Source organism: Crocuta crocuta, unplaced genomic scaffold, assembly GCF_008692635.1.
Source record: "Crocuta crocuta isolate KB4526 unplaced genomic scaffold, BGI_CrCroc_1.0 scaffold107, whole genome shotgun sequence".
In the NCBI taxonomy this organism is placed as follows: Eukaryota; Metazoa; Chordata; class Mammalia; order Carnivora; family Hyaenidae; genus Crocuta; species Crocuta crocuta.
This window is the reverse complement of record NW_027531877.1, coordinates 1,400,332-1,422,365: the sequence shown is the minus strand read 5'-3', so window position 1 is coordinate 1,422,365 and position 22,034 is coordinate 1,400,332. Positions and strand designations below refer to the sequence as shown.

Below are 22,034 nucleotides of genomic sequence, written 5' to 3'. Positions count from 1 at the left end.
GTGTGAGCGGAAGCATTGTATGTATATAATTAACTCACAGGTCCCTCTGGGCTCATCGAGCTCAACTTGTGGAGTTTAACTGAGCAAGACATTTGCTGATGTCTCTCCCTGCCGTGGCACCCACTGAAACAAATACCTTCTATGAGAGGAAACTGGGCAAATTTCTTTTCCAGTTTGGTTTTTTTAGTGAGTTGGGTAGCTTCATAAGTGATTTTTACTGGTTTCATAATAGTGATCAAATTTTCTTTCAAATACAGATTTTGTAATTTGCGGAAACGTGTGTGTGTGGGGGGGGGGTTCTGCATGTTCCTCCTAGGAGAAGCAGGAAGGCAGGCCTCTTTTTTGTATTAATTGGATCTTCGAAATCCCCTCAGGGTAGCGGTGGCTCTCTGTGGGCACAGGCTCCAAGGCACCTTCCATGTGGGGAGCAAATGTGAGCGGTTCCTGCAGGGTCGTGTCTTCTTCACAAGCAAGACCTATGGCCGGGCCTGCAGCATTCTGTCCAAAACGAAGTGCCCAGAGCTCGGGAAGGTGGACTTTTCCAGACTGACTGCGTTGACTCGCTTCGGAACTCCAGCCCTCTGCTTCCCTCTGCCTGTGTAGGCACAGACGCCCTCAGTTAGAAGGGGGTGTTGCCTCTGCTTGGAATGGGGAAGTCGTATGTGGTCGCAGAAAAGTTCTGGCCCCTGCCCCGCTGTCTATTCCTAGCACAGGAGGCTTCAATGAAGCCATGGCAGCTCTTCTTCCCGTTCCATCCTCGCGGAGGTTTCCAACCCCAGGCCTCGCCCTTTAACTTGATTGAGGGACCGCAGACCTCGCACCGGGGTGAGCAGAAAGGGATCTGGACGTAGTCTCCCTGCCTCCCCGGGAGGGACCTACTTCTCCTTGCGGTCCTGCAGCGCAGGTGTCCAGAGCACGGTCGCGAGCTGGGGACTCCGGGGGCGCGAGAAAACGCCGCCCTGGGCTGCGCCGCGCGGGAGGAGGGCGGTTGCCAGAGCGCGTCTACGACTTTCACGTGAACCTGCCTGCGCGCTGCTGTGCTGCCCAGGTGCCGGCTCGCGGCTGCGTGCGCCCCACTGCAGCAGAGAGCAGCCGCAGCCTCTGCCTCGGCCACCAGCGCTGCTGGGGAAGAGTCCTGGGGCTGCTGACGCGGTTGGGAGGAGCCTCGCCTTTAATGCACCAGCCGCCTCCAGCCTCCTCCTGCAGCAGCGGCAGCGGCTGCGAGTGCGCGCGTGTGGGTGTGAGGGTGAGTGCGCTGGCGCCGGCCGCAGCGCCCTGCCCAGCTCCCCGCCGCCGTCCTCACCCCCGCCGGCTGGAGCCGCCCTCCCGTGGGATCGGCACCCCGCTCCGCGCTGGGCCAGCCCGAATCCGGCCCCTGCCATCTCGCCGCTGCAGCTCGGGTCCAGAAAGGCACCATTTTGTCGCGGCCGCCCGCTCTCCCAGGGGGAGGAGGGACCTTTTTTGCATTTTGGAGCGGCTGCCAACGTGGGGAACCTGTTGGGCATCTCCCCAGCCCCGCTTGTGAGCGCCTCCCGGGCGGCGGGCGGGCCCGGACCCCTCGGGGCACGGCGCATCTTGGCACCCGGCGGCAGCGGAGCCGGGCGCAGCATCCTCGCTGGGAATTGGAGCTGGAGTGAGCGCACCGCGGGAGGAGCCGCCGCAGCCTCGGAGATCCCGAGTGGAGGAGGTGACAGCTCCATTGCCGCGTTTTTATTTTTTTTCTCTCCGCCTCCCCGTCTCCTCCTCAGGCTCGGACCATGGTGCAGTCCCACCGGCTCCCCTGCCCCCCTCTCCTGTGAGACTGGCTGCGGGGAGGGATCATGGATACTTGTCTGCCGGCTTCTGGTTCCCACGCAAGTAAGCCTGCTGTCAATGGAGGAGGACATTGATACCCGCAAAATCAACAACAGTTTCCTGCGCGACCACAGCTATGCGACCGAAGGTAACGCCAGCCCCGCTGCATTCNAGGAAGTTAAAATGGCCCTCGGGGATTAGGCTGTTCAGGGTGGGGCTCCCGACTGGAATAGACGACCCGCTGAAGGCAGATGACCCCTCCCCCGAGGTGTCCGCCGGAGTCTTGCGGGGGAGATGAGGAAGGGGCCTAGGAGGATCGTGGGTCCTCCCCTCCCTGAGCGGAATGATGTTGTGTCTCTCCGTGGCTGCAGGGAGGGCATGGTTTCATTTCCTGCCCGTCTGTCTCTCCGGCCAGGTTACCTGCTCAGACAATCAGAAGCCCAAAAGGCCTTTTGCAAAGGGGCGAGTCCCTCTCCCCTTGGAAGTGCATTAGCAAGAAATAAAAATGTAGCTGGGGAGACCGCGTTCCAGCAGCGAGCGAACCGAGTCTGACACGTGGGGCGAGCAAGGCGATCAGTGCGGCCTTTAAAATCACCATTATGAATTCTGCAGCAGTAGTTTCTGCTGAATCAACAGCCAGCAGAAAGCGAGAGGGTTCAGTAAGCTGAGCTTTGCCAAGAGGTGAAATTGTCGTCTCCCCCCACCCCCCAGCCCCAGCTTGGTCTGACGTTAGCAGGCAGGCAGGGAAAGTCAGCAGGTGGAATCTCATTCTGCCTTTTGTGTGTGAATAGAGTAGAGGCATTTTTTAAATCCAAACGCCAAAACTTTTGCATCTTTGCTTTCATTTTCTACCTGTAGGCCCTTTCCTTAACCTCTCATAGAAAGCGTTGCATTATCACTTGTAATATCCACGTGAGAAAATGTGTGTGAGGGCTTGAGGAAAATGTAGCAAGGTATGTTAATTCTTGTTATTCTTGGATAGTAAATTTTCCGGAATACTTAATCAAATCAGTGGTCCTAGGAAAATTGTGATGGGGATGGGGTAGTAAAGGAGTTCAAACTCTGAAAGAAAGAAAGAGACACACAGTTTGGGGGCAAAGGTGGCATCTTGCATAAACACCCCCGTAAGTTTTAAATGAAAAAGAATGCCCAGTGCTATTGAAAATAGATTCTTCATTCATCATCATTATTGGAAAACATCCAGCCTAATATGTCCATGGTGCTAGACAGATTAAGCAGACTTGTTTGAGCTCTGTGGCGTTCAGGAGCTTAGAGATGGCTTTTAAGATGTTCAGCCTGTCCCTCCCCCATACAGCCACCATACTTGCTGATTCTTTTTATTGCAGGATGACAAGGTGGTATAAGATGTTCTTAGTCTTAAGTGCTTTGTCACTGACTCATTTACCTGGTAGATTATAACGAGCTGTGGTTCCGATCATGTCACCCAAGACATAAGTTGGCCTTGGGTCCTTTGGGTTTTCGGGGCATGCTCCTCTCTGATTGTGACAACAAAGAAAGAGAGCTGTCTTCATGTTTCCTTCTGTGTTGTATTATGCCTCCAGGTGCCATCACAGGAAACTTACTGAGCTGGGAAGATGGGCAAATTGGGGCCATGTATATAGGGCTGTTATCTCTGTGATGAAAAATAAGTTAAAAATGGATTTCCTTAGTGCTTTCAGGGCCCTGGCTGTTCCTTGATCTCTGTTCCTGTTTTATGGCATTTTTGTAAACTCTTGATTCTGGTTAAAATATCTGGGTTCATATAGTCAAAACTGAGGCATGAGTTTATAGCGAACAGCTCTTTAAAATCTTTCTAAATCAGTCTTTCAGAAAATTCTCTGGCATACACACACAACACTGAAAACTAAACAAAACCTTTATTTCACAATAAGCCTTCAGGTTTCTTGACCTGACCTTAGTGAAAGTCTGGGAAGGAAAAAAAAAAGAAAATGGAACTTGGAAAATGTAAATAGCAGAAGTTGGGTAGAGCGGGAAGTTCTCTGTGGTCTTCATCTATTCATTTTAGGGACCATTCATGCAGTGGTGCTGGCCAGAAGGGGGGACAGTCCGTCCTCCCTTCTGATGAATACCTTAGAAGTACTAAGTACACCGGGAAAGGTCACCAGATCAAAATAGTCTTTGTTAAAATCCTGTTGGTTGAGGGCTTGCCCCCAAAGTTCCTTCCTCCTTTATGAACTTAAATCCACTTTCTCTATAATTTGACTTTAGTTTTGGGGTCCTTGTATAGACCTTGCTTTTCTTTTTGTCTTCTTTAATATTTCAGAATTTTCCTACCTAGTCAGGTATGTCAGGGTTTTGTGTCCTTTTTTTTTCCTCCAAAATCTCCTTCACATTTATCTCCGAATTTTTCTTTGCTTTGCTCAGATCATTCCACACTGCAGTATTCTATTTAAAGCTGAAAGGTTTTTGCTGTGTAGTTAGTGTGAAGGACTCTAAACTCAATTTGCATTGTAAGTGGTAGCTGCAGGCAAGTTCCGCCAGCTAAGAGCAATGCAAATGCTAAAGGACACTTTTACCGAAGCTCTCCCCTCTTATTTTCTCTCTCTCCCCACTACCTCCCTCCCTCCCTCTCTTTCCTCCTCGACTCCCCCTCCCATGGGGAAGAAAGAGAATGCATCATGTGTATTTATTAAAGATATTTCCTATGACTCTTTTATTCTGTGCATCAAAGTTACCACCCTCCCCAATCTTTATCTTTTTTCCCTTTTTAAAGTTACCATCTTTGAGCATCTTCTATTTTCAGCACCCTTGCTGAGCTTTTTAAATAGAGCATTTCAGTATCTCCATGTCTTGCTAAGTGGATGCTATTAACATTTTCAAATAAGGAAACTGGGCAACTGAGGCCCACAGATGGTACTAATTTGTGAGGGTCACACAGAGGAGGGGAAAGCTTGTCTTCAAATTGAAGACCCTTTTTAAGCGCATGCGCCTCCATGAGGAAATTCTGCACTGCCTCATTTTCTTTCCTTCAGCCATTAACTCCTGTTATGAGAAGACCACAATGGTTTTATCTTTGTATGTAAATTGTATTCCCATCTGGCGTAAAATTCGTGGCAGGGATCATTTGAAAGTGTGTATGTAGGATTATATATGAGGAAAAGTGAGTTTGGAATGACTACAAAAATAAAGCAACACAGTGTTTTTACTGTTTTTTTGTTTTTGTTTTGTTTTGTTTTTTCAGATACAGAACTCTGGGTTTCCTAACCAAGGTTTCATCTCTCAAATCTCTCTAATTTATATGTGGACTTCTTTCTTTCTTCTCAGACTTGTTAGAACTGACTAAAACCCTCTCTCCATTAGAGCAGTTTGAGAGTTTTCTACATGAATCTTCCTACTCTTAAATGGGGCCACAGACAGAATAAATTTTTCTTATAGGTGAGTTTACAGGAATGGCAACCTGATTAGAAGAGGAAGTCAAAGAACATGCTTTAAAATGACTCTGTTCTCAGTTTCCTTACCTGTAAAATGGGAACAGCAATAGAACCTATGCCATAGGAAAAAAATGGAATACAGGAAAAGCGCTCAATACCACGTGTAAAACAAAGCTACACCTTGGTAAATGCTCTCAAGTACGTTAGCTACATTTGCATAGCAAACACACTTTTTCCTTGGATTGTGTGTTGATTTGGGATGATTTTGAGGGGAACGGCTAGTGAAAATGGTAGAGAAGTCACTAAAACCCACCAGTCTCTCCTCAGCTCAAGTGCCAGCCCTGAATCTTGTCATTTAATAATTTGTTTTAATATACTGCTGGTTATGTTCTGGCAGCTAGTAAGTTCCATCTTCTTCAAGAGGCTTTTAAAAACCTCTTTAAAAAAAAAAAACAAATTTACTTAGTCCGTGTATTTTTTAAATTATTATTATTATATAAGTATTAATTTATTCTGCCTTTTATTGATTCAATAAATACTCGTTGACTTTCTGTGGAAGTGATCCAGCATGGTCCAATACAGACATGACATTAGTCTGGTACAGGAGGTAGACATAAATAATTTTGCAAATAAATATATAGATACCAATTGTGAGAAGTGATAGAAAAAGCACAAGATACCTTGAGATCATATATATGGCAGGAAGGTGGATCTAATTTAGTTTGGGGGACCAGGGGCAGCTCCTCAGAGAAAGTTTTAAGTTGAGAACTAAAGAATAAGTCAGGAATTAACAGGAGCCAAAGACATTTCAGGTACAAGAGACAATAGGCACAAAGCCCAGAGATACGAAATGGTCTGACTGATTCAAAGACTAGAAAGCTGCCTGTGGCTAGAATATAGGGAATAAGAGGAAGCGGTGATGAAAATGAGACCACAGCCCGCAGCTTACTTTGGAATGTACCACAACCAGGAGAGACCCATGCTAGGATAGAGCGATGGATGAATGGACAGATACATGATAAAACAAGTGTGAAATGTTCATGATGAAACTGAGGTGGTCTGTCAATGGGTAGTCACTGTAAACATTTTTTTCCATTTTGCCGTCTGTGTGAAAAATTTTCATAATAAAATGTGACAACAGAGGGACCGGAGAGGCATTCAGAGACCAGATCATGTTGAGCCTTGACCGTAAGGAGTCTGGACTTTATCCAAAGATGGATCGAAAGCCATTAAAGGATTTTGATCAGGGGGGAAATATGATCAGGTTTGTTTTTTCTAAGCTCCTTCTAACTGCTATGCAGGGTTGGGTCAGAGGGCTGGGTAGGAAATGAATAGGGGTAAAAGGGAAATAATTAGGATACCACAGCTATACTCTAAGATAGTGGCAGCAATAGAGATGGAGAGAATTAGATGACTTTGATACACTGTAGAAGAAGAATGGATAGATCTTACTTGGTGTGACTGGGTGGAGATAGAGAAGTAAATGGGGATGAGTGTCAAGGACAACTCTTAGGACTTAGCCAGGAGAATAGATGCATAATGGGCCTTTTTACTGGCACTGGAAAAAAAGACTTTGGGAATTGATTAGTGTGAGACATTTAGCCTCACAGTGATACTCTCAAGCCATTGGATATCTGGGTCTAAAGCTCAGAAGAAAGATCTGGATGATGTATAATTGGGATGTCTACAGCATATTGAAAGTATTTAAAACCATATGAGTAGATGAGATGCCTAGCAGAAGAGCACTCCAGGGCAGAATTTGACCCAGTGAAGATACTTCTTTTGGCTTGGTATAAATTCTAATGAAAAAGGCCTTAAAATGGAATGCCTTGGTGTAAACATAATTAACCACATACTGAAATTACTCAGATAACACTCTGTGGTTATTTCTTAACAATGTGGTGGCCTAAGGAGAGTCCAGTCTCCGGTGAGTTGAGTTTAGAGGGTCTCCAAACTTGAATGAGATCTGTGTGATCTCTGAAATGTTACAGCTCTGGAGGAGCCCCATACTAAGAAAGTCAAGTCCCTGCTTCCCCCACCCCACCCCCACTTCACACATGCTGAAGAGGGAAGCTAAGGTGAATAAAACTAGGAAGGTACATCAAAATGGCTTTTGATATGAAGGAGCTGGGAAGGTCCTAGAAAAATAAAAGGGGATGTCCTACAATGGATGGAAAGCTGCCTTGTAGTTCCTTAAGTTGTTTTGATATTTGTATGCAAATGCCAGATAAGAACAGTATTTCCAATGTATATGGATGAATGTTTGAGTTCTCGGTTATTCTCAGAAAAATCTTAAATGGAGAGTGGAAAGAAGCTGCCTTATACTATCGTAAATGACCTTTCTGGGGATGGGAAATGTTCTGCTACCAGACATAATAACCAGAGTGCATTGAAAATCGCTAGCAAGTATTCATTATTAGCATCCAGGTCCCCAGGGGCAATCTCAAGCCCTTTATGAGGGCTGGTCAGAAACATGCCAATGAACCTAGGGTGAATAATATTAGGCCAGTCCTGTCAAAATATTGGTAAGGCTCAATGAAAAGAGCACAGCTGTAGACTGACATTCCTAGACTCTGGCATTTGCATTTACGAAGAAACTAAGCGTTTGATTTCAGCCCTTAGCTAAGGCGGAGAACTGAGGTTTCTGAAGTGCTGTCTATCCAGGCATTTTCCTAGGTGTTTTCTCATCTGTTGACTCATTTAATCTCTTTGAACAGCCATGATAAAAGTGTTGCATTAGCCTCATTTTTCAGAATAAGGGATTTTGAGCTTTGGGAAGAAACTTGGTGTAAGGTCACATACTTGTAAGTGGTAGAACCAGATTGACTGCCATGATTTCCTGGACTTGAGGCATGTGCTCTTTGCCTGCCCCTGCTGCCTGGGGTCAGGATTTTAGGGAGAGAAATGCAGGTTATATTCCTTGTTTTGCATATATCCTCATGGTAAACATTCACTGCTGCTGGATTGACTTGTCCCATCTTTTTCTAGAAGGGCAGTGGACATGTCTAGGCCTTCTCCAGTGTCCTGAGGAAGTTGAACTTATCCGCCCTGTGTCAGAGCTCTTAGCTGATATTCTCTTCTGGGTGTATTCTACTCTGTAAGGAAAGAAGGAAGATATTTATGGAATTGAGCAAATTGTGCTCAATAATTATTTTAATACCCTTGTCCATGTCCCTCACCTCTAGTGTAGGATGTTAGTAATGTAGTTCCCAGGCTGTGCTGGGATAGCTCCACTGGGCCTTCTGGAACTGGTGGCACTTCTTGTAGTTGGAATTCTCCAGAACTGGTGGCAATTCTCTAGAACTGGTAGCAATTCCTATAGTTGGCTGAGGCAGCAAAAGGAATAGATAGATGTAGATAGATGTAGTACATATAAATGTAGTGGTGTCTGAGACCTTTTTGGCCAGAGAGGCTCACCCATGCCATTTGCCTCATCCTCTATTAATGAGATTGCTTTCACCAAACTTCTCTTTACCACCAATTTTTGCCTTCTTTTGTCTTTCCAATGGAACTCCAGAATTGGGCCAGAAATCGGAACAGACCACATCTGGGGTGCCTGGGTGGCTCACTCAGAGGTTGAGCGTTCAACCTCAGCTCTGGCCGTGATCTTGCAGTTTGTGGGTTTGAGCTCCACATCAGCCTCTGTGCTCACAGCATGGAGCCTGGAGTTTGCTTTGGACTCTGTGTCTCCTTGTCTCTCTTCCCCTCTCCCACTTGCAGTCTGTCTATCTCTCTCTCTCAAAAATAAAAATAAAAGCATAAAAAATTAAAAAAAAACAACAACAATAGAACAGATCAAATCTGACAGAACTATCACATTGGAAGCAGAATGTTTTTACGAGGACTCTAGGAATTTTGCCTTAAATAACCCAGGAGCCCTTAAATTCTTATACTGCAAGTCTACTGTGGACAGAGTGGGGTGTGATGATGGTAGGATCTGCATGTGTGAAATCCACAGAAAACTAATTCGTACTCATGTTGGAGAAGGGATCATGGTAACAGAAAGGGATAGGTGTGCAGAGGGGAAAGTCAGACTCTCAGTTCTTTGCCTCAGAAGAAAGACCTGATTGCTTACAGCAAATGTAGAGAAATGAAGGAGCCTCTGTGGGTAAGGGGCAAAACAGTGCATGGTATCTAAGGGTCCAGAGGAACCCCAGAGGGCAGGATTTTAAGCCAAGAAATGATTCTTCCAGAAGGTGTATACCAAAGAGTACCTTACCTGTGCTGAGCTTGATGCTAGGGGATTGGCAGCCTCCTCCTGCACATGCATTTCTGATTCCACTGCTGGGAATCCATTCAGTAATGAAGCTGAAGTAGTCACAGAATAGCAGGAAATGTCCTCCACTTAATGTAGGGAGCTCATCTCTCTGACCCTCAGCAGACACATAAAGCTGCAGAGGGTGGACAAGCTGTAAATGGCTCCTCTGGAGAATATATTAGCAGTGAGATGCAGAGCACTCCTAGGTGGTCTGAAAGACAAAACTTGGGTCCTTAAGTACAAAATATCACCAGAAGCTGTTGTACCTAAGAGGAGAAGATAAGAAACTCAAGGAGAGTAACATTGCTCCTGTAACTTTGCAGAAGTCAGGCTGGGGCCAGGGACACCCAAGTTACAAGGTTGGTTGTTTCACAACACTGGTATTGCTATCATTGACATTCTCTTCTGTGTCTTTATATTAATCAGGCAAATGATACATAACTGCCTTTCTTACTTGAAAGGATTCAAGCATTACACAAAGCAGGGGCACCTGGCTGGCTCAGTGGGGAGGGCATGTGACTCTTGATCTTGGGGGACTGTAAGTTTGAGCCCCACGTTGAGTGTCGAGATGACCTAAATTTTTTTTTTTTTTTTAATCTTGAAGGGGCACCTGGGTGTCTCAGTTGGTCAAGCATCTGACTCTTGGTTTCGGCTCAGGTCATGATCTCCCTGTTTGTGCATTCGAGCCCCACATCGGGGCACTGTCAGCGCAGAGCCTGCTTGAGATTCTTTTTTCCTCTCTCTCAGTCCCTCCCCCATGTGCACGTGCGTGTGCTCGCTCCCTCAAAATAAAACAATAGACTTAAAAAAAACTTAAAAAAAAAGTAGACAAAGCAAAGCATGAATCACTCTCTATCCCCACACCCATCCTCCTTCCCTGCCCAGAGTTAGCACTGTCAGTAGCCAAGTATACTTCCCCACGATCTCCTTCGTATGTATTTTTGTATATTTAAGTATACATGTACACAGACACATTGGGGGAGGGATTGTTTGTTTGCATAACTGAATGCATACTCTTGTTTACACTTTGTTCATTCTCCCACTCAGAGATCTATCTGAAAGATCTTTCATGCCAGGACACCGACACTGGCCTTGTTCTTCTTAATGGCTGCACAGTGCCCTATGGTATGACTGTGTCATAGTTTATTTAGTAGTTCTCTTATGGATGGATGGAAAGTTATTTCTGCTTTTTCATATTACATACTATGCTGTGGTGACTGTCTATTTATCTCTCTCTCTCTGTTTCTCTCTACCTGTATACTCTTGTTGTCAAAGGTTTTCTTTGAATCTTCCTGACTTAACCATCTTGAAAGCCAAAATGTTGGTTCATCTTTCTGAGCAAAGAAGAAGCAAAGAAGGAATCTCTGGTCTTCACTTCTTCTCTAATAAACTTTGGATAAGCCATGTAACCTTGTGAGCTTGAATTTCTTAACATAGAAACTGGGAATAGCTGGCATATCTACTTACATGTGCACAGCACTGAATATTCTTTAACGGCTTTGAATTTGAGTGTTAATAAAGAATAAGGTTGATTGGTGGCAGTTGTAGATGGCTTGCTAGGTGCCAGGAGCAAAGTTGGAGCTTTGAAGTACTTTTCTTGTTTAATACTCAGAACTCCATAGGTTAATAACTCTCCTTAGACCCCTTTAAGTAAAGAGTTGAAGCAGAATGAGATTATTATTTGTCCAAGGTCACTCACTAGTAAGTGACAGAATAGAAGTCACTTTTGGGTCTGTTGTAGTATGTGGACATACCTGTTAAAATTTTTGAAATGTTTATCTGTTTATTTTGAGAGAGTATGAGCCAGAGAGAGGGAGAGAGAGAATCTCAAGAAGCTCCATGCTCAGTGTGGAGCCCGAGGCGGGACTTGATCTCACAACCATGAGATCTTGACCTGAGCTGAAATCAAGAGTTGGACGCTCAACTGACTGAGCCACCCAAGTGCCTCTGGGCACAGAAGTCGTGATATTGACACAGGGAAAAGATCATTCATTCTTTTAAAGAAATACTATTTTGAATCCATGAATACACTGGATCCAAAAATTATCAATATTTTGAAAATAAACAGAGGGAACATTAGAAGCATTGTATGCGGTGACATAGAATGCACATCAGGAGACCTGGGTGTCATTCCCGGTCCTGCTGTCATAATTAGTTACATAATTTGTGGGCTTCAGTTTCCTAATCTCCTAAAATGAGGCTGAAGATAGGGGTGAGGTGGCATGCTCCCCGTAGATTTTTGTGGCTCTGAGTTTATGTGACGCATTTTGTCTGTATTGATGCACCACGTCATTTAGATATCTTGGATCTATTGAGACATCGTGCTCGACGGTGTGGGGGATGGAGGATTGGGCTTAAATGGATCCAGAACTCCAGGCTTGGCTGTAGGAACTGATGGGTCAGATCATCCTTCTGGCAAGAAGTCTCTGGTGCAGCCAAGAGGTGGAGCCAGAAAGGGAAGCATCTCTTTGCCAAAAGCGGCTGCAGATGGAGAAGCCAGTCTGTCTGGGCAGCCCATGACTTTGAGAGGAGCCATTTGGCAAAGTTGTTGGCAGGAGCTGCCTTGCAGCATGAATGCTGGAGACTGTCCTGGGCTGGAGCGAATCAGGGATGCAGCAAAGGTGGCTGGTGGAACAAATAACCATCTGGTGAGCAGGGTGCTGCTCATCTTGCCGCACTGACAGTAAAGAGTGAGTGCCAGTCGGTGAGGCTGGGCTTTCGTTGACGTGATCTGACAGGCACAATAAAATGTCTTCCCTGCTGTTGTACACTCCATGGAGGGATTATGAGCCCTATGTGAACCTGTTCTTTCCAGAATCAGGAAGGCTTCCATCTCTTCCACTGGTATAGGAAAGGAAAGTCATCACATCAAACAAAAGGGACTTGCTGTATTTATTGCCAGCTGCTGTGGCTGGTTGTGCTGGTGAATATGGTGAAATAAAAGTTCTTATTGTCAAGCATCTTTCCATCTCTTTGGCAGATGATACTCTGCCCTTCTCCAAACATGCTTCTCCCTGTAAGCCAGGCTTCAGGAGTCTGTGCTGTGTTTGCCTCTCGGTTACACCAGGTGGCTGAGGGGGTAGAATCAGACCCCACATGGGTCTGGAATCACTTCCAGCAGTACTGGTTCTGTGACGCTGGGTGGGTCACTCTGCCTATGATTATTTCTTTTATTTATAAAATATGGCAGGGATTGAAGCAACATGTCCCTTGCTAGCATGCTATTATTTATATGCAGAATTAAATACAAATGAATCCCTCTCTTACTCCATGCACTTGGGACCAATGGTTGACGATCAATTGGAAAAAATAATGCTGAAAAAAATTTTCAATGCTGTTTTAAATTGCATTGCCTAATTTTGATAAAGAATCTATTAAAGATTCAAGACTTCATCTTTGAATATGAGTCTGCTGACTGGGGCTTATATTTTTCTTGTACACACCACACCCCAAATGGCAAAGATCATGTCTGAGTTTGGTTTCCTTGAGGTTGAATGACAATATACACACCTAAGAAGCATTCTTACCACAGATCCTTCTAGAGTTTTATGATTGCCCCCATCTCATTTCTCTCCCATATTTAATGTGACAATTCTGTAATCTTCTGAAATCATCTGACTTAGTTTACATATGAAATAATCCTTTTCTTCCTTCGCACCCTGTTCTTTCCATCACTTTCCATGATATTTGATTAAATAACAACTGTAACTGGCATCAAGAGATATGGGAACAAACAACTGACTTGCAGTAAACATGTATCTCAGCCAGAAGAAGCAGGAGTGTGCCTGTGTCCCAGAGATTAGCCTGCTAAGTTAGCTGTGTGTATAGAGCATGTGAGTATAGAGTATAGAGGCCCGTTTTACAGAGTCAGCTGAAGGTCTTTTTCATCCAGTGAGTCGGCTTCTTAGAAGTCTGTTAAAAGAGCCTCTGTTGCAGTTATGGTGAGGAAGAAGAGCCACCATAGACTGAGTGCTTCCGGTATACCAGGAATTGAGTTAAGTACACTATATATGTTCTATGTGATGTACTACATAGTATGCATGTAGGCATATGTTGTGCACTATATTGATGTGTATATATATGATACAGATATGTGCATATGTGTGTGTCTAGATCGTTTAATCCTCACAACAAACCTCTTTTTCACCATTGTCCAATATCCATTTCCTAGTACAGAGCCTTGCAGATACCACTCCTTAGAGGTTTATTAAGGAAATACAGGGATGGGCTCCTATTTTACTGATAATGAAACTGAGGCTTACAATATTGTGTGATCTCCCCAGGGTCAGTCAGCAAACTTGGGACTTAAAGTGAAGCTGTGTCTGACACAAAAATGTATGTTTTTAAGAACACATAGAGGGACATTATTACAATAATCTTTTTTTATGGGGCCCTGGGTGGCTCAGTCAGTTAAGCGTCTGATTTCAGCTCAGGTCATGATCTCACAGTTTATGGGTTCTAACCCCACATGGGGCTCTGTGCTGACAGCTCAGAGCCTGGAGCCCGCTTCAGATTCTGTGTCTCCCTCTCTCTCTCTGCCCCTCCTCCACTCATACTCTGTCTCTTTCTTTCTCTCAAAAATAAACATTAAAAAAAACTTTTTTAAAGAATCGTTGTTTACAAAACTCTCAGACATACATAGGTGTTAGGTTATAATAACCACCTAATAGGATAATAATTTGGCATCATCTCCACTTTGCACAAGTATATAGATACTGTAGAATAGGAGTTCATAAACTTCCCTATAAAGAGCCGGGTAGTAAGCATTTTTAAGTTTTGCCAACCATACAGTCTATGTCTCAGCTACTCAACTCTGCCATTGCTGCTTGTGGACATGGCTTTATTGTAGCAAAACTCGATTTACATGCCTGGTAGTTTGCTGACACATCGTTCTTAAAAAATATTTGGAACTCGTGAGAAATTAAAAAAACTGTTGGTCTTCCAAGTCAGTGGTGGCAGTAAGTGCTAGACAGAAGCTTTCCTGGATAGGAATAGCTTTGGTCAAAGCAGGGACTTGGGATTCTGACAGGTGATGAGGAGTGGCAAAGGCTGTCTTCATGGAGAAGGAAGCCTCCTCCTAATGGAGGAGGCAAAAGTATGTGAGGAAAATGGCATGTTGTTTGAGCACATGAGCTAGCGGCTAGACATGTAACAGACTGATAGCCCATTCGGATCCCTGCGCATAACCACACCTCTTTTAGTGGTATTCCCCAAGTATTCAGGCTGTAGTCACTTAAAAAAAATAATTACTATTGAAGTGCCTGGGTGACCGGTCGGTTAAGCATCTGACTTCAGCTCAGATCATGATCTCGCAGTTCTTGAGTTCGAGCCCTGGGTCAGACTCTGTGCTGACAGCTCAAAGCCTGGAGCCTGTTTTAGATTCTGTGTCTCCCTCTCTCTGCCCTTCCCCTACTCTGTCTCTCTCTCTCAAAAATAAACATTAAACAATAAAAATATTTATTATATACTAGGTACCATGCTAAAAATAGGAAAACAATAAAAAACAAAACTGAGACCCTGCCCTCATAGAACTTGCATTCTATTGGGAAGATGTCCATGAAATAAACACAAACATAAGAATATGAGTATAAATCTTATTAAATACTATGCAGAAAAATTAAAGAGGCTATGGGAACAAAATCGATGCTCACTGATAAAAACTTAAACTATAAAGAAAAGTGTAAAAAAGAAAATCGAATTTACCTCTAGCCCCAGACATAACCATTACAAATATTTTCAGTGTATTTTCTTCCAGGCTGTGTGTGTGTGTGTGTGTGTGTGTGTGTGTGAGAGAGAGAGAGAGAGAGAGAGAGAGAGAGAAGAGAAGAGACGAGAAGAGATAGGGATGGATGAACACTGGGATTATATGTAAAGTGGTATCATATCTGTTGCTTTGCTTTGGTTCCAATAATACTATGAGCATTCTTTGTAACATCCTATAGTTCAAACATAATTCTACCATTTACCTAATGCTGAAAGTTTAGATTATTTCCAATATTTTGCTGTAATAATTGTGTGATAAGTAATTGCATGAATCTACATCACCTCTAGTTATTTTCTTAGGACAAGTTTCCAAAGTCAAGACTGCTGGGTTAAGTGGTACCAATAATTGTTCATATCAAGAAACTCATTTAAGTTTCTAGATAATATTAATAAATTGCTTTCTACAAAATTTGTACCAAGGAAGACCTTTGCAGTTGCTGTGACCCTCTCCCACAATGTTTTGGTCTATATTTGGCCTCTCCCTCACATTGTCACAGATTTTCAGAGGGAGTTTATACAGGTGAAGATTAGAAACAAATTCATAAAGGCAAAACCATTGAACTTTAATTTCCTCCTTTGCCCTTGTCCTTCCCCAAAGCCCAAATACTTTTCCCCATTCTGAGAGGGGAGGCAAACTCAACTCTCAGCCACTGCCATTAAATACATGGGTGAGTAGCTCGTTCCCTGGGATTTAGTTGCCCACCTATATTAAATAAAATGACATTCATGGTTCCAGGGCATCAGTTGTAGATAAGTATATGGAACCTGGTGACCCAGAAATGTTAATTTTCCTCAAACTGATGAGTAGGTGACTTCAAAGAATGAGTGACCCACTATGACAACTAGCATGGTTGTTTAATGAGCTGGCCTCTCCTGGGGTTCAAATTTGACATTTCTGAAAGCTGTGCTACCTTTTTTCCCTGTTAATACTCTGTGTGGTTGAGTACAATTTGGACCCAGGTAAATATGAAGAAACTAAACTTTACCTATCAGTGGCTTAAGACTTGCAGACATCTCTAGTTTTCCTCCAAAGGTTGGGTGCGTGATTTGATGGAATTGAAAAGTATAAATCTTAGAAACTACCAGTGGGATTGGATTTTTAGTGAGTGATTTTAGTCCCTTGTCAAAGTATACAAACTGTCTGCATTTCAGCAGTCACTGGGGGTTATAGGTAGGAGTTAATTTGAAGTCTCAATCCATTTTGTTTGGAATTTGGGCATTTTTCTCCCTGTGAGTATCTTGAGGTAGTGAAGTGAGAATATTAAGTTCTTTGAGACATTTTTTTAATTTAAAGTTTTTATGAAGTTTAAAAAAAATGATACATACGTTGTGACCTAAGAGGTGGATACAATTTAAAGGATATATGGCTGGATGGCTGGGTGTTGTGGTGGACGGATGGTCACTTAAATGGATGAAGATTTGTGATGGTCAGTACGATAACCAGTTGCTTCCTCAGAGGACTGAATACTCCAGCATCATCTAGAAACATCAAGTTTCAATAATAATTTGGGATTGTAATATTCAAGTCTACCTCTTATCTCCTTTCTCTTCTGCCTGGGAAGCTAGGATAGGTGGAACGGGGTGAGAGAGTATTGATTAGGGCAACACAGATTCATGTGAGCATGCTGCCAGGAATTCATCACTGGTGCTAATTAAAAAAAGGGGGGGGTGGGGGTGGGGTAAAGAGCTGTCCTGAAACCCTGAGCCAACAGAAAAGACTGGGCCAGTTCAGTGCTTCCAACTGATGTCTCTTGCAGTGACCACTATCTAATCCCATCCCAGTTCTGTAGGATTAGCCCTGGATGAAACTAACATACTATGCTTTGAAAATCCAAGCTACATCTTGATAGGTTGTAGGGAAAAGGTTTTTGGTGCAGTTCCATGTGTGAATGAGCTGCATTTCCCTATAGGTTCTCTGACCCTCTTCAGGGTCAGAGATCAAAGACTTGCTGAGGTCTCCACAGAACCTAAAGAACTCTGTATGCTGTGATGTAAAAAACAGAATGCAAAAGCAGTCTGATTATCATCCTGTGTCTCTGCTGCCAACATGCTTACTCAGTCCCTAGGCCTCCTCAGCACAATTTGAGATGGAAATTTTCCGATCAGAATTTTTCCTATAAGTCTTAGAAACTTGGATTTGCGCCCATTCTGTGGACTAGGTTTTTTCTTTTTCCATTTACTTGATAGGCAGGTTGCTTTTGAGTCACTCATTTGGATGGCCTTGATCTAGACATTGGCATGTGCTGAAAAGGCAAAAATGTATTTTCCTACTTGTGCTTGGCCCTTTAAGAAAATTGAGCCATTGACCATTTTCTCCTGTGCTTGTAAGCCTTACTGTTTCCTACCTGTCCCCTCATCTCCCTGTGTGTCTTCTAACTGACGTCCAAACGAACCGTGCAGGCTTGTGTTGCATCCTCAATATCCCCAGTCCATTCCAGCTTCTGTATATACCATTTCCCTTTTCCTGGAACCTACATGGCCTGCCTTGAATCTTCATTTTCCCATGAATTTCTTTCAAAATTCCTCGAGTTTTTAAATCATAACAACAATACTACAATATGTAGGTATTATCCTCATTTCATGGATGTGGACACCAAAATCCAAGTTCAGCTAGCTTGCCAGAAAGAAGGGGACCTGCACATCGTCTCTCCAGCTTCCTACTGGAAGACAATCATCCCACCTTTACTTCCTTAGTTTATCCTACGAAGGATAGTGCAGTGCTTTGCACATTGGTGGTTAGTAAGTGGTTTTGAACTTGAGTTGGACAACAGATTGGTAATGTCTTTGTAGTTAGGACAGCAGCCAGGTACCTATTCTTTACTCAGGAGCTTAAACTTATTGCTCTATCCAGACATGTTCAAGCTAGATTCTCCTACCCCCACTGGAATTTAAAGATGTGCTATATTGCAACCACTTGGAAATTATACCAGCTAATTAAGAGAATAGCCTATTCTTTCACTCATTTGTTTGTTTACGTGTTTGTTTTTCCATTTTTAACCCTTCAGGTATTGATTGAGCAACTGAAACCTCATTCATGCTATCTAAGCTGGTATATGATGATATAACTGAAAAAATACATAAAATTTTGTTAACATTGGGTATGAGGGAAGGAGAGAAATTAATAAATAAGGCTATTACAAAGTTGAAGGTAGCCACATCCATGACAAAAGGAGTATGTGTAATGTGATTCCTTTTCCATAAGCTTCTGTGTGTGTACATAGAGAATTCCATGGAAAGAATGGCTAGTAGATTATTAATAATGGTTATCCCAGGCTGATGAAATTTTAATTCTTAATATTTTTGAATGTATGACAGTGTTAAATATGTATAAACGTTGTTTACATAATAGAAACAATAAAGCTGTCATGGTGAAAAACAATTCATGAAATATCTATTAGGTGCAAAGAATGAGAGTGTGGGTATCAGTGTAATGAATACCTACCTGCATTCTTCCTTTTACTTTGAAGTCAAATTAATAATTCTTTAATTGAAAATCAGTGTGAACTCTGGAAGAGTAGTTATACATGAAGACTGGTAACTGCCAAATTCTGTAACAAGAATTCCATTCAAGTTCTCTTACCTATAGGTCTCTGTGGAGGGGCTTTGGCAATGAGAGTGACCCTTAGGTTCAGAGCCACTGTGGTCCTGTGTCTGGGTTGAAATAATAAAGGTAAGATGGTATCTCTGACCTCAGCCAGTCGTTTCATAAGGGGGCTAGGAAAGAGTCTGGATGAGTCAGTGAAAATCAACTGCAATGATGGAAGAGCCATCTTAGAAAAATTGTCCTAGAGCCTACGGGTCAGAGCCAACTCCTCTGCACATGAAGGATCTCACAATCTGTGTTTGTTGATACAGAAGTTGGTTTTAGTTACCCTGAAGGAATTCCTGGCATGTTTTGCCAAAACCAGTCTTTAAATGTTTAATCAGTGGGTTTCTGACAACTAGACACTACTAGAGAGGTCTGTATATGATGGCAGTTGGTCCAGTGTAGCATATTTCAACATGGTTGCTAGTGATGGAGCATAGGTATGTTTTATCAGAGCAAAGTAGGTCTGAAAATACCAACATCCACCCATGAAATGATCTTGGCTATGGAAAATATGGTATGTTTTATGTCTGAGAAGCTTCAGTTTCCTTCCCAGCCAATGATCATGAGCTAAGCAACCTCCACAACCTCTGTTTTTGGTGTCCTGTAAGTAAATTGAATTAGAGCTGGAGTTCAAGCAATAAATCAGTCAGCTTCACAGCCCCACAACTAGTGACTTGAAAGGAGAAATATCCCTTTCCAAGTATGGGCCCAAGGAAAATATACACTCCTAATCTTTGCTTTGGCTTTACCCATTTGTATTGACCTACAAAATATTTTAAGAGAAGAACTATAATAGGAAAAGCAGCATGATGGTGTCACATCACAAAGCCATTTTAATCTTTCAGATACCTTCAGGGGAAACCAGGGTCCAAGATAAACATAAAAACACCAAAGAAATTGTTTCCTTAATTCTTACCTCTTTGCCCTTGCGTCTCTAGGTTGAATCCTCCCACTAAGAGTGTAAAAATAGTCAATAGTGCTGCATACTATCTTTGATTCATCTCTCCACGTGTAACTGGAGATGGAATCTCCTTTTTCTTCTCCTTCCATAAAAATGTCCTTCTCACTATCCCCTTTCACTGCTGGCCCAACTAATCTACGTAGAAGCCAGATTCTATTCTGTCATGTAGGCATGCAAGGAAGATTAAGTCGGCACCTTGAAATCTAAATAGGAACCCAAAGGTATCCTTGGCAAAATATAGTGAGCCTGTCTTTGAGCTGCTGAGAGTATCTCTGTCCTGTTTAGTGACATGGTGGTTTGGTGATGATCCTTTTTGCTCTCATGGAAAGGTTTCTCAGGCTATTTCATGCTGACTTTCACTGATCTGCTTAGATCAAATCTAAGATCAAATCTTAGATTTGTTAAACTTATAGGGAAGTAAGACCAATGGAAATGAATCCCTCTTAACCATCACAACAACTGAGCAAACAGTTCCACAGATATCTTTGGTATAGCTGATGACTATCATGTTTAAACAGTCCCTCTTCCTCTTTTAAATTAGTCTGTAAGTAAACTTACTTGGTTTAGCGAGGTTGATAGGTTAGTAGCCAAATTTTAGCCAGGCAAAGAGTTTCATAAAATAGTAACGCCATCTTACACCTGTGAAGGGGCTGTATATTTCTACAAGATATTTTCACAGCCCTTACCCTGCACAGAAAAATTGGAGAATGAGTATCTCATTTCCTCAATATGAAAACTGAAACTTAGTGGAGTTAAGCACCTTACCCATGATCACATAGGTGGTTTGTGGTGGAGACAAAATGAAAGTGCAGAGATTTGATCCCTGAAACAGCTTTCCCCATGATGCTACAACACTAAGTCATCTTCCATTGAACTCCCAACTGGATGAAATTTTGCAGTCTTGGGGAAAAAGTGTTCATTGTTGCTAACTCTATCTGCAAGATGTTGGCCACCTACATCCTTAGCACACGGTTCTTTGGGTGGATCAACATGGCATGCCATCGGGTGTTGGATATGTCTCATATCATTTTTTTAAAATTTATTTATTTGTTTTGAGAGAGAGAGAATAAGTGGGAGAAGGGCAGAGAGGGAAGGGGGGAGAGAATCCCATGCAGGCTCCACACTGTCAGTGCAGAGCCCAGTGCAGGGCTCAAACCCATGAACTTTGAGATCATGATCTGAGCTGAAATCAAGAGTGGGACCCTTAACCAACTGAGCCACCTAGGTCCCCTGGGTATGTCTTATTTCTAGGGTAATTCATTGTTACTATTCCAAATGGAAGTGTGTGAAGGCCACTCTCTTTGGTGCACAGAGCTGGAGTTTGATGTGTCTAAAGATGTGGAGAGGACAGTAGATTTAGTTTTGTTTCATGACTGCATACTACACGCAAATATCTAACTCTTGCATATCTGCCATCTAGAGCAAGCAAGAAAATAGATAAAAAAGAATGGATAAATTATCACTAACACCATTCTTATCCCTAGAAACATAAAGGTAGTGAAGCTTCATTTACTGAGTGATTTTTTTCCATGCTATATGTACTTCTTTTACTTCATTTCCATTTAAATATGTGAGCAATTAATTCTTTATTAAGAAGATGGGCTTATTACTTAAGTCCTTGAACCATAATTGCCCATATGGAAAATCAGGGCAGTACTGGTAACTACTTTCTCTGGTTGTTGTAAGAATTCAGTGAAATAGTTGTACATTCGTTAATTCAGTACCTGACATAGATTAAACATTCAATAAGTGGTTGCTTGGTTCTCTTGAGTATTTCTAGAAGCCCTAACTGGTCATAAGTATTATTTGCACTGGACCATACATTCTTTCTGCCCTCCAAATCCCTAGAATTTAGGATTATACTAAAAATTATACTTGACGGTGGAGAACACTGACTCTGGAGACCACTGAGTTTGTATTCTGGCTCCACTTGGGAGCTCTGTGACCTTGGGCATGTGATTGATCCTTCCTAAGCACAGTTGCTTCCTCTATAAAATACAGATAACAATGCTTAATTTCAAAAAAGTTGGTATGTGTGTTAAATACGACAGTGTATGTGATGTACTCAGGACAATTCCAGGTGCATAGTGTGCAGTCACTGCTACATACTGGTAGGCTGGATTTTCATTAATATTAGTTCATTCATCTGTATCCTAAAACAGAATCATTACTGTCAAAAGGTGGTTGTTTTCATTACAAAACCAAGGAGGAAATAACACCCTAACCTTAATCTTTGATCCAGTACCAGTTCTGGATGATGGTAGTGATTTATCTCTT

General features: G+C 42.8%; 1 protein-coding gene across 10 annotated transcripts in view; it reads left to right on the top strand.

The window, feature by feature from the left end:
* Positions 1-22,034, top strand: part of PPP2R2B (protein phosphatase 2 regulatory subunit Bbeta) — a 453,296-nt gene that overhangs the window by 179,562 nt on the left and 251,700 nt on the right. For 3 of the 10 annotated variants that reach the window (XM_077772955.1, XM_077772954.1, XM_077772957.1), the window contains one exon: positions 1,749-1,942. The exons of 6 other annotated variants lie outside the window; for them this stretch is intronic. In XM_077772955.1, the coding sequence (XP_077629081.1) occupies positions 1,749-1,942 (194 nt within the window). Of the gene's footprint in view, positions 1-1,289; positions 1,943-22,034 lie in introns of those variants that run through there. One more of the 10 variants, XM_077772958.1, reaches the window with a different exon arrangement.